A 13,223-nucleotide genomic window follows, 5' to 3' on the forward strand; every position below is an offset into this window, starting at 1 on the left:
ACAACTGTTTTCAACATTGATAATAATAAGAAATTAATTAAATGTTATGCTCAAATCAGCATATTAGAATGATTTTTTAAAGGATCATGTGACTGTCATGACTAATAGATGCTGAAAATTCAGCTTTGCCATCACATAAATTACATTTAAAATCAATTACATTTTAAAAGATATTAACATGGAAAACAGTTATTTTAAATTGTAATAATTTCACAATATTACTTTTAATAATTTCATAATATTATTTTTTATGTATTTTAACCAAATTAATTCAGGAACGGTGAGCGTAAGGGATTTCTTTCAGAAACATAAAAAATCCTACCGACCCCAAACTGACCATGTCTCACACAACAATCAATGTTGCTTTTGCTTTTGTGACAGAAATGATGTTACATGAATAAACACGAGCACAGCTAATCTGAAGAGGCCATCTGCATAACATCAACACCATCTCACCCTCTTGAAGTTCAGCCCTTCTCTCCACAAAGTCAGACACCATCTGCTCATCTGGGGAAAATGATACACATTTTTCTCTGCCCTCCTTCACGGACTGAGCCGTTGCCTCTTCCTCTGAGTGCCCTGTCATTCTGCTATGAGCGATGTCCTACAAAGTTGATTAACCAAAATATCTATCAATATGTAGCTCTGATGTCATGTTCTTCTATGTCAGACATCCCATTAGCTCAGACATCAGTCCTCTGAACTATAAAATCCTTCATATAAAATAACATCTCGGGATGCATTACCTGTCCTTCATTGCTGCAGAAAACAAACCATGAAACGTCCTCCAAAATCTGCTTCTGTGAATTGTGTTCTGTTGTTATTCTGTAGCCTAATAGTCACTAGGCAAAAGGAAACTTAAACTCGCAGCATAGCACTTCTACAAAACAGTTACAGGATACCACATAGTCAATTATTCATAAACTATGTGCCTCTCAATGCTAGTACAGCTCTATATAAGTCAACATCAAATATGCAAATGGGGAAACAGAGCCTAAAATATTTTTGAGGGCTACTTACTGTTGTAAATATACCTCACATTAAATGTATAACAGTACTCTGAAAAATCTGTAAAAATAGGGCACAGTGTATTGTGTAGGCTACTTGATATGAAGGATTTGCCCTTATTGATTGTTTACAGGTATTTTATCTATATTATACATTTTGCACTGCATTGTGTTTAATGATTAAAATGAATGTATAATGTCCATTCATTTTTTTTTAAACACAAATTTAGGCTACTGTTTATCAGAGACAATGACAAGCTCTAAGTTTACACTATAAATATATACCATTAATATATGCACCTTAAAATATAAATCATAATGTATAAAATCTGTATCTAGAAGTAGACTTTTTTGTTTTTTCTCTACCCACTAGTAATATTATAAAATATGAGAAATAATATCCAATTAATTTTTATTTTTACTTCCTGAGTTCCACCACCTCTGAAAACATAGTTTAACCTAAGACAATATAATACAGTCACCTATTCAGAAATAAAAAAAGAGACACATTTACTAGTGTAATGTTTATAAATGCTCTTTTGTAGCATTTTTTCAAATTTGTCGTTTTATTATGATAACAAAACCATTGTAACTGTTCGTGGGAAAGAAAAAAAAACACAGGTATTAAAAACTACATATCCCATCAGGCATTGCAAAACCAGGAACCACGCAGCCTTGTTTCTAACTAATCGCGTTCGACGAGCCTCAACTGTTGAGCAGTTTTGCGGGAACTTTAGAGAGGAAGAGCTGTTACAACCTGTCACTTACCCACGGAAAGGTTAGTAGAATATTCTCCATCTGCTTTGATTAAGCATAATGCTCCTATGCATTTTATAGCGGATTATGAGGACAGATATTCGGCTCTGTTGTGATAAAAAAGCCATAATAAGGCAGCTAACCGTGCTAGCATAGCAAGTTGAAATAGTTGAGTGGCATTTTACAGTTTCCCCCTCAAATACAATATCAACAACCCAATGTTACTCTCATTGATTACGTGTGACATTAACCGCATGTTTTATCACTCTTAAGAAACTTGTATCACGTAAACAAACTGAAACCACAGCTCTTAGTGTCTGTTGTAAAAGTGAAACAAAAAACATCATTGGCAGGACTGCAAATTGAAACTGTATCCATATCACAAATGTCACGGAGTTTGTCATCAGTTGTAGAGCTTAAGTGTTAATACATCTGTGATGCTGAAAGTCTTCAATATATCTACATTTTTATGTCTAAAATAAAGCCCAAACACTGACCTGCATGACAGTTTTAATGACTTTTATGACACCCTAGTATTAATGTTTCTTGTTTGTAACGTTACGTTACTTGTAGTGTAACTTTTAGTAAGCCTCTATCTAAGAAAACATGAATGTTCAGTGTAGCTAAAGTTTATATATCTGTAATGATATGATGTGACTACATCTGATAATCAGGTCCAGATTTTATGGTGAAGTTGTGAAGTGTAAAACCACATTAAACTTTTTGAATTCATTCCACCTGATTTTTTTTATTTTTTTTTCAAACCAAAAAATAAGGAATTTAAGGTTTTGCACTATTTTAATTGATCACTAATCTAATGTAAGCAAATGTGTGGAACTGACAGGGTTGCTGTGATCATAGAAAATCTATACATGGCAGATCATTTCTAAAATGTGATTTCCAGGGCTGCTTAAGTCATAAAATTAAAAAAAAAAAATTTCTAAAATCTTAAAAGGTCATGTAAATACACATACACATAGTTACATTTAGACAATTTAAATAATGTTTTCAGTCATCCTTATTTACTATTAAGTAATATTGCTAATATATTTGTTATGAATAATGTTGTATAAAATTAGAAAATAAGTCATAAAATCCATATTATCCCTAAAGGCCCCCACTTTAGTTCAGTAATGGAACTTGTGTTTATCTTGTTTGATAGAGAAAATTTCAAATTATTCAGTAAAATGCCACCAAAGTCCAAGGCAGGTGGGGCGAAGAAAGCGAGAGCTCCAGCCAAGAGGAAACTGGCTAAAGAATTCCCACCTGGAGAAGTTCTGATGGATAATGCAAAGAAAAAATGGAAGCTTGGATCACCCGTGGGGCAGGGAGGTTTTGGCCTGCTGTATCTTGGTAAGATTCAAAAAAGCTGTTGGAAATTGTGAAGTTCTAACTTAGAACTTCTAAGGCTTTATTTTGTTTTATTTATCAGTTGCTCAAATGTGAATTTGTCATACATCTTTTAGCAAATGAAGACTCTTCAGGATCTGTTGGCGCTGGTGCACCTTATGTCATTAAAGTGGTAAGGGACTTTTGTTGCTTTCGGCAGATATATGTCTAGATCTTGAACTTTTTGAATGCATGTGATGTTTGGGTGGTCAGCAATGTAATGTCAATCAATGAAAGGCATTTCTGTGACCTTAACTAGAACAATAAACATGTAAAAAAATATATATATATTCGAAATGACCAACAACCATCACTTTTATTATTATCTTAAGTAAACAAAGCAATAAAACTTATCATTATTACCTAATAACTTGGGTAAAAGAGTATGACTTGCATTGAAGACCATACAATCATTGAGACTTGGGCTAGTAAAATGTAAAATTGTCAAATGTTTACATTTTACAAGCAAACTAAATAAAATTTAGTGCTTTGGTGAAATTACATTGCATGGAAGTGCGATAATGGATGTATAAATGCATGTGGGTTCACGTTTTTATATTTCATTTTAAATGTCAGTTATTTTTGGTGATTATTTTTTACTGTGTCTTGCAGGAGCCCAGTGAAAACGGCCCTCTCTTCTCTGAACTGAAGTTCTACATGCGAGCTGCCAAACCCGATCTAAGTATGCCCTTGTGACTGCAAACACACCCTCATATGCATGATGAGCCAGACTGAAAAAAGTCGAAGAGCAACTCTTTTAATTAAAGAAAGTTCTGAGCTCACCATTGAGGGCCTTATGGAGACAGACAAACCACAACTCTCTGCCTTTGGTGGCTCTTATGGCTGCCCCAAGGCCACAGCATTGCGCTTTATTTAATAACAATCCAAATGTCAGTCTCCCTTGACAATTAACTGCTATATTACTAAGGGATGCTCATGTTTTATTCATTGGAATATTGTAATGTTGGTAAATATTTGTCCCACCAGCAGATTACCTTGCGGCACACTTGCAGTTTGGTCCCTGAGGAATACTCTTATATTACTTTGAGCATCAACAAGTTTAAAGAATAAAAGTTTTGAATGATTTACCCACTTCATTTATGAATTGATCATTTGATTGCATTTAACGTTTATTGTGATAATCTCACTTAGTCATTTTAGAACTGATTTAGAACACTGTAGTGTCTCTTGATTTAATTTTGAAGTGGAATAGTTCATATGCTGTGAATCCTGTTTGTGATAGAATGTTTTACATGTTTATTCAGTTGGGGCTTGGATGAAGTCAAGGAAAATGGACTATTTGGGAGTTCCAAAATATTGGGGCTCTGGTTTTCATGAGAAAGGTGGTAAGAGGTAGGAGGGAAAAAAACTGTTTTCTAAAGTATTACATGATAAATAACATGACATCTTAAATGATTTTTGTTGGAAGTTACAAAAGTTTTTTTTCTTCTTCTTTTGAACATGCAACAAGGCCATTTAAAGTATGATGATTTCACCTAAATCTTTATGACAGGTACAGATTTATGGTCATGGATCGATTTGGAACGGACCTACAGAAGAAGTTTGAGGGAAATGAAAAGAAATTTCCAAGGAAACTGGTTCTTCAGCTGGGACTCAGACTTGTAGGTTTCTCCTAAAAGTATTTTAAAAGTAGCAATCTGTGGCAAAAATTGAATGGTGCATCAAGTTATGTTTTTTTTTAGCTGACCACTATGACAGTAGTCTTGTACTTCCCTTTGACAAAGCAAATAATTAATGTTACAAATGTCATTGTAGAAATGGCCACTTCACATATGTATATCTCAAATAAAATTCATCTATTTCACAAACAAAATGTGTTATAATAGATGGGCTTACTAAATTAACGTGAGCAATGCGGGAGGCCACTCTTATTTAGAATAAAATACTAATAATTATTCAACATATAAATACAAATATATTTTGTAGCTATAAAATTTAAATGAAGACATTTTACAATGCATAGAATTTTTCCAATGACTTGTGGCATTGCAGGCAGTGGGAGAAAATCTTATATTCCTGTATTATTATAAAATCTCATATTCTAACATATCTTTCATCTCTCTAGTTTGACATTCTGGAGTACATCCATGACCATGAATATGTGCATGCAGACATCAAAGCCTCCAATCTTCTTCTGTCTTACACCAACCCCAATCAGGTTTGTTTCAAGCCTTCAACATGTTAACAGATCTTTGTTGCCATGGCTGTACGGCTCTAACTCTAGAGACGTAGAAGGCAGTGTGTGTAGACTGCAGGACTGTACAGAGCTCCTGCTTTTAATTGGAGTACCAGTGATTTGCAATGTAAGAAACTACTTGTCTTATTTTTTTTTCCATCTGTTAATGAGATTTGGGTGGAGAAAAAAAGCAAAACAATTTAAGCCTTTAATGCGGCTCATAAACTGGAGAGATTAGAGACAGTATTGAAGCTGTCTCTAGCAAATAAGGTTTGGGGGCTGGGCAGGGGCAAATATTTAATTTGAAGATTAATAATGTATCAGTGGTGTATTATTAAGCTGCTATTTTTAAAGTCACAATTTAAAACTCGGCCTCTTGGGATTAGTCGCTGCTTACTTGGTGACTCTGAGCATCCTTTTTTGAAATTGCATGGGTGTTCTTTTTGCCTCTGAATACATGCATGTCTGTGTTTTATAAATGTGTGTATAAAATGCACTGGGTGTTGACTAAATTACAGAAATGCTTAAAGGGGTCATATGATGTTGCTAAAAAGAACATTATTTTGTGTATTTGGTGTAATGCAATGTTTAAGCGGTTTAAGGTAAAAAAAAAACGCATTCATTTTCACATACCGTACATTATTGTTGTTCCCCTCTGCCCTGCCTTTCTGAAACACATTGATTTTTACAAAGCTCATCGTTCTGAAAAGCGTGGTGTGCTCTGATTGGCCAGCTATCCAGTGCTTTGTGAGCTGTGATACAAGACTTTCGCTTGCGTTTTGGGACAGTTGACAGAACTAATCGGGTCCCGTTGCATCGTCACAAAAATTTATAATTTGCACTAGGGTTGGGCCGATAGACGATGCCGTCGTCCATCGCCGATGGCTGATAGACATCATGATGTTGATCCGGCATCGTGATTCCCCCCCACACAAGATGACGTCAAATGGCCGTCCTGGTAAGTATCCTCATAAACTCGGTTTTGTCTTAAGTGAATTTAAACAGTTGAGAAGGAAAACGCATGTGTATCAGCATATTAGATTCGTGCAGTCTGTCTTAAAGGGACAGCAGCCTAAAGGTGTGCTGTCTGTCATTAATGTTAATCAAACAGCGAAAGACAGAAAATCACTCACTGCTCTTGACTGAATAACCTTTGTAACTTTAATCTGTTTTTAATTTACAGTTTATTCAATTTTTGTACCTTAATTCTGTAGACCGAAACGGTTTCCAAAACAAAATTACAGGTCCTGAGTTGAACTGATAATATTGGTTAAACAAATTACAATATTCAGTGATGTGATATGTTCTCTGCATGGAGTAACATCTGGTGCAGTTGCATCTTGTACTTATTGTTAAAACAAATAGAAATCAAACATGTAGCATTAAGTCATTTATTTTAGTTAACATTTGCTGTGATAAATTTTAACAGATTTTTATTCTTATTGTAAATAATGGAATATTAGGTCATGAATATTGTCTCAAAAGTCATGGAAATGTATTGGTAAATATGTGTACGAACCCTGATGTTTGATTGAGGCATTTTAGGAAGTCGTAGATGAGTCTTAACTTTCAGAAAGAATATCTCTTTTGGTTTGAGACATTAATTTTTGTGATTTTACAGATCTTATATATGCACAAACAGCTTCTAACACTCCAAAGGAAAACATGAAAGTGCATCATATGACCCCTTTAATATTTTATTATTTTAACTACCAGCCGTATAGAAACTATTTGAAATGTTTGTGTGTGATTGGGATTTGGTTGTTTTTAAAAAACAGTAGGCTAGACTTATCTTTGACTTTAGAACACTGAATTCTGAACTGAATGTGAATGACTCCTATGAATGGTTCTTTTAACGTATTATTCCAAAAGTTATATCTCTAAATAATTTTTAATTTCCCAGTAATTTTTTTTTTTTTTTTTCAATAATTGTTTTACCATTGCTTTACATTTTTGTTGTATAATAAGCATTTTATTTTTACTTTTTTTTTTTTTTTTGACCCAGGTATATTTAGTGGATTATGGATTGGCCTACAGATATTCTCCAGAAGGAGTGCCAAAGGAGTACAAAGAAGACCCAAAGAGGTGTCACGACGGGACCATCGAGTTCACTAGTATTGATGCGCACAAAGGAGTCGGTAAGAAATTGTAATAGTCAGTTCTATTGGTCACTCTTAAAGTTCATACTTTAGGCCTTGGTGAATCCCTATGGCCTGAAAAAACTTTTTTTAACCTCTGGAGGATCAGGTAGCACACATCTGAGCAGTCGTTTTAAGTGTTAATTATGTAGAACATCACATTGTGACAGAAAAATTATGAAGAGAAATCCTATTTTTAAATGTTTATATAATGGTACTTTGCATCGAATACTACAAAGGTGGGCTACCCTTTAAAATAGCCTCTGATAAATGTATATTACATTTCAGCCCCTTCAAGAAGAGGAGACCTGGAAATTATGGGCTACTGCATGATCCAGTGGCTTTGTGGACGTCTGCCCTGGGAGGACAAACTTCAGGACCCACTGTATGTCAGAGACTCCAAACTCAGGTGACTGTCTTTAACCTCACTTTTGGCATTTCAGGTTTCACTTCTTTTTGAACTAAGATGTAATCTACCTATTTTCTAATCTACCTATTTTACCTATCATATATTTATTTTTTGCTGTGGGATAATGCTTATTGGGATAATGAATAACTAATATACCTCTTTGCAGTATAACTAATTATAACATTTTTCCATTAATTTCCTTACAGCAAATGTCTTTATACAGATAATAATGGATTAGATTTAATGAATCATAATTATAATTATGCATTTAAGATTTTGATTTTTTTTATCCATTTTTAAATATTCTTCTCCTCAGGTGTAGAGACAATATCAATGAGTTCTTGAAAAGCTGTTTCCCTTCAGAAAATATACCAGGTGAGGCAAAACTGAGCAATCTTTAAGTTCTGTGTGTTCATATATTTAAAAAGGTGAATGCACTTTGTTTGTAAAATATCAGTTTTATAGTTTGTAACGGTAGGTTAATAGTCTTAAATCACAATAATACAAATAAATGGGGTTTAAGCATATTTATTTTTTAACCGTGTCGCGACCGCAGAAGCACCTGTGAATTCTGCAGTATTACTTTTTGTTTGTCTGCCAAGCGGTAATTGGAGTGACGCACTTTCGAGCTCTGATGCGAAAACAAGAGCGTAAGGGCCTCTTCTCTTGATAATGAGTGTGGACCTGGTGATTTAGTGTTAATTAGAGCTAATCTATCAGCTCCGTGCTAATTCCCAGCAACTTCTCGCACTTTCTTTAAACTGAAGCATGACCGCATTTTATATATATATATATATATATATATATATACACACACACACACACATTTTCTGTTGACAGATTGTTTTGTGAAATGTATAGCAAATATAAAAAAAAGTGTACATAACCTGTTTCTGTCTAGTGTGGTGCCACAAAAAAGTGGCTCTGACCACAGATGCTTCTTCTGCTGCTTTTCATTAATTGGAGGAAATGTTATAAATGCACTTATCAATAAATATTATCAATGTCATAAATTTACATAGAAATAGTCAGATAAGATTATAAATATTATGTAAAATTATTAAATATTATTATAATATAATAATATTTTGATTCTGAATCTCATTTTTTACCTTATATTTTCAATGTAATCTCTTGACTGTTTGGACCCACGTGTGTATATATGCATATAATAAACAACGCATTGTATCAGATAGCCTGCTCGACCACAAAACAATGAAAAAAATAAAAGATGAAGTTTTTAAACAAACTTGTTTTTCACCCTTCTCCGTTGTCGACCTCTGCATTGCCTAGTTTTGCAGTCAGTGTGTGGCAGTCTGTATGTTTGCAGAACTTTAGGGCGTTCTTTCTTTATGTCGTTTAAAAATCAAAGATGTCATTGGCTCCCTTTGCTCAGTCGCTGATGTGATGGCAGTTCTTAAGCCCTGTGACAGCCGTGCGGCAGACGGCGAGATCCCTCCTCAGGCTGTTGTCTTGTGCGTACACGCCGCATCACAACACCGAGGTGATGGGAGGCGGCACTGTTAGCACGGCCATCACGACTAATTCTGTTTGGTGTGACTATTTTAGCAGCCGACAGTAAACAAGAGTTTGTGAGTGGAGAAGTATAAGGAACAAAGTGACAAATGTCAGCCCCTCTCCTCTAAACTTAGCCTGAAGGTTAAAGTGTGAGCGCCTGCTGTGAAGACACTGCCCTACAGGGACTGTTCTGTCTTTCCTGCACAATGCTAAACGCACAAACATACTTGCACGTGCACCTTATTAACGTCGGGACTTCTGCGTGTTCATTTGAGATTAACTTTGAGACAGAGGACCCAAGTAACTTTCGCTTAATCACACACATAAATGCTCTTCGTTTGTTTATTGACCCAAAAGTGTCTTTAACAGTGTGCAGCTGTATTGCCTTAAGATTAAATTGTTGTGCTTAATGTCATTTTCAATTTCTAGAGGAAATGAAGAAGTTCATGCAAGAGGTCAAGGCTCTTGGATACACAGACAAGCCAGATTACGCAAAATTGCGAGGAATTTTGCAGCAAGGCCTGAAGACCATAGGGGCGACCGATGACAAAAAGCTGGACTTCGACGTGTCGACCAACGACGCAGGTCCGCCCTCCGTCAAGGTGAGAGTCACCTTCAGTAGAACATCAAAAAGCCGACCTCTGTCACACTCCCTCATTCACGGCGCATTGAAAATGCTGCGACAGTCCCTTTTTGAAGCCCGCCGTTTAAAAACGAGCCCATTTCAACATCCTTTAATTTGTTTACCTGTTGAAAGCAGATTTAAATTTGAAAATGCCCACACATGATCCAAGACTAATTGCTCGGGTTAGTAGGAAATGCTGTAGAGTGCATTGATTTTCAAATACGATTAACGTGTGATGCTTTTAACAAACGTTTCTTGAGCTTATTTGGATTCTTTCTTGCAGTCGACACAGACGTGTCCTCATTTTACCTCAAAGTGTCTTGATGTTAGTATTGTTATGAATTAGATGTTTATTTTCAGTAGTTCTCTCTGCTTTTCTAATGGTGGAATGTCATTTGTCCTTAGCTTATTATCCTATATTGCAGTCAACACCCTCAAGATGTCAGATGGTATGAGATCTCACTCCTCTGAAATAAAGAGGTTATTAATCACTGATTTGTTTTGTCTGGATTTCAAGTTAAATGATCTTTAGAAGTGAATTCTGCCGCCGTGGGGGTTTTTTTGTGTGTGTATTTCGTGTAAAACAAACCATCGGAGCCCGCAAAGATGCCCTTGATGGCATATACTTTGGGGAAAAGGATAAGACTGTGGCTTCATTCATGGGGTCCGGCACAAAGAGCTCTTGGCAACAAAGCCGTCTGCATCTCAGGTTCTCTCCAGTGCCCGGGTGTTTATCCCAGTGGCCCCTCCTCTTCCTCCCACAGACAGGTCCTGAGTGCCTGTGTTTATTCCCTGCTAATGTATCACAAATTTGCTGACACGGTAACCTTGGAGTCGGCGCGGGCCGGCAATCAGCGAGCCGCACTTACGACAGGGGAGGGGATGGACTCTCCTCGCTTCCCACAATGCAGTTTGCATATGGAAGGTGCCACCAGGGAGCTGGTCCATGCCAGCTGAGGGTTACCTGCCCACTGCCGTTATTGTATGTAATTATCGAGCCAATCTGTTCAGCTCAGCAGGGTCTGGATGGTAATCATGAGGCAGCAATTGGCAAAATGGAAGGGAAATGTGAGGGGGTGTGGGGGGGGCTAGTAAGGATGATAGTTCAAGTCCGAGAGAGGGGCGAGCATTCATTATGCAGTCTGAGTGAAGAAAAGGGAGAATTTGATTGCTGTCGTTAAGTGCATCTTCTTCATAACCCCTGGTTCGGTTAGTACGATTTCCTTGAATTGAGGACTTGCGCTTCTATGCTAGAATTTTCATTTGGGGAGAAAAAAACAAGGATTTTTGATTGATGAAATTGTTTAAATAGATGAGCTTATTCTAAACTTTATTGTTTGGAATTCAAAGAAAAATTCCCAACATTAAAATCAGTTTCCTGCCCAGAACTGGTCTTTTCCAGTGTCAAAATACACTGCTGTTCAAAAACTTGGGGTTGGTAGGATTTATGTTTTTGAATAATTTAATGTCTCTTATTCTCTTATTTTCAAGGTGCAGTTATTTGATAAAGTACAGTAATACAGTAATATTGTGACAGACAGTGATATGAGATTATATTACATATATGATACAGTATATTGTATATATATGGTTATATTCTATATACGGTACAGTAATATTGTGAAATGTTATTGCAATCCAATTTAAAATACCTCCTCTTTTTAATTGAAAATATTTTAAAATGTAATTTATTTTTGTGATGACGTCAGCTGAATTTTAATCAGCCATTACTCCAGTCTCCAGCGTCACATGATCCTTCAGAAATCATGTTAATATGCTGATTTGGTGATCAAGAAGCATTTCTTATGATCAGTATTTAAAACAAGGATTCTTTGATGAATAGAAAGTTCAAAAGAACAAAATTTTTGGTCAATTTATATATGCATCCTTGCTAAATTAGAACTATTATTTCTTTCTTTGCAAAAAAAAAAAAAAAAAAAAAAGCATCCTGACCCTAAACTTTAAAACGGTAATGTACATGTATTGCGTTTGACATTTAAATTGTTATTTGTTCTTTCCGGATTTACTGGATAGCTAAATTGTAATTACGTTTTCTCAAGCGTTCACAACGCTCAAGGCGCACGTAATAGTTTCCATGTGTATACTGAGCAAAAGGTCCCTTCTTAATATTTGATTTGAACTTCCTCCAAGGTTGCTCTAGGCAAGTGAATTGACCACTGCTCTTCCATCTTTTCCATCCCCTTGTTTGTGTCTTTATTTTTGATTGGAAGACTCCCAAGCGAAAGAAGGCAGAGGAAAAAGGCCAGTCTGCTGATGAAACCGAAGGCGCCCCTGCAAAGAAGAGGCGAGCTCCTCAGAAGAAGGGTAAGTCATGTTTATGGATTTTAGGGTTGACCTGTTCACCTATTATCATCAATATCAGTAATTTTGGGTGTGGTAAACATTTTAAACTGAATGTGTAACCTGTTTAGATGTGAATGGGACTAAAAAGACGGCAAGTCCTGCAAAGCGTCCAGCGAAGAAAGAAGCTCAGGCCTCATCTGAGCCAGCGGTGAAGAAAAGCCGAGGAAGGCCTAAGAAGAACTCTTAATCCTCTTCGCACTCGAGTTCAAGTTGTTTCCTTTTTGTATCTTTTAAATTGTCTGGTCTGTATTTGTTCTCTGTGGTTGCATTTTCTTAAACTTTAGCAGGGTGTTGGGCACACTCTCTTGCAGTGAAATGATAATAAATAAGGGTAAAAAAAAAAAAACGACAGTAGCTTTGAGTTGTGAGTTATTTTCATTCCTTTGTAATGCCTTGAATAATCAAGCCTATGCGGATGAGGTCCAGGGGGGATTGCTTTGCCCCCGATAAGGAAATCCCTGAAGGAGCTCAGAGTCCCGACTCCTCCCCCGCCACATTTTACCCTTGTTGTTGTGCTATGAAAGCCGCCGTGCGGCTGGCACTCCGACGTCTGTGGGAGAGGCGAACTGGTCTTTGATACCTGCATCGAGGCAGGCGAACGTGTGGCAGACGCCACTGAGCCGGGTACGTGCGTTTGGTGAAGGGGGCTCTGCGCCTTTCCGCTCGGCTGCCATTTGATCAGATGGAGACAAAAGACTAGCACTTGGGTCCTACTTTCTGTGTCACTCTCGCTTGAGTCTTTCTTAACTTCCTGTTCTCCGCTAAGAAATGGCTTCAAAGAGCTATCATTAAAAGTTAGTTGTGGCTGCACCACTTGTTA

At 36.5% G+C, this 13,223-nt stretch overlaps 1 protein-coding gene across 2 annotated transcripts; it reads left to right on the forward strand.

The window, feature by feature from the left end:
* Positions 1–1,675: 1,675 nt before the first annotated feature.
* On the forward strand, positions 1,676–12,749 carry LOC107668622 (VRK serine/threonine kinase 1). 2 transcript variants are annotated; one of them, XM_016460565.1, is made up of 13 exons: positions 1,676–1,785; positions 2,926–3,116; positions 3,230–3,285; positions 3,765–3,834; positions 4,418–4,505; positions 4,666–4,774; positions 5,239–5,331; positions 7,355–7,487; positions 7,776–7,896; positions 8,213–8,271; positions 9,844–10,016; positions 12,271–12,364; positions 12,472–12,749. In XM_016460565.1, the coding sequence occupies exons 2-13, from the start codon at positions 2,951–2,953 to the stop codon at positions 12,588–12,590; spliced, it is 1,281 nt and encodes a 426-aa protein (XP_016316051.1). In that variant the 5' UTR covers positions 1,676–1,785; positions 2,926–2,950; the 3' UTR covers positions 12,591–12,749. The 2 variants fall into 2 exon arrangements, with proteins under 2 accessions (XP_016316051.1, XP_016316052.1); XM_016460566.1 differs by having other exon boundaries at positions 2,947–3,116.
* The last annotated feature ends 474 nt before the right edge of the window (positions 12,750–13,223 follow it).

Source organism: Sinocyclocheilus anshuiensis, unplaced genomic scaffold, assembly GCF_001515605.1.
Source record: "Sinocyclocheilus anshuiensis isolate Anshui unplaced genomic scaffold, SAMN03320099.WGS_v1.1 scaffold2047, whole genome shotgun sequence".
NCBI classification, from domain to species: Eukaryota; Metazoa; Chordata; class Actinopteri; order Cypriniformes; family Cyprinidae; genus Sinocyclocheilus; species Sinocyclocheilus anshuiensis.

Excerpts from the sequence above, each read along its gene's own strand:
- LOC107668622 (XM_016460565.1), top strand. The coding sequence starts at position 2,951 with ATGCCACCAAAGTCCAAGGCAGGTGGGGCGAAGAAAGCGAGAGCTCCA. Across the intron at positions 4,775-5,238 it reads TTCAGCTGGGACTCAGACTT|TTTGACATTCTGGAGTACAT; the intron begins GTAGGTTTCTCC and ends TCATCTCTCTAG. Across the intron at positions 7,897-8,212 it reads GTCAGAGACTCCAAACTCAG|GTGTAGAGACAATATCAATG; the intron begins GTGACTGTCTTT and ends TCTTCTCCTCAG.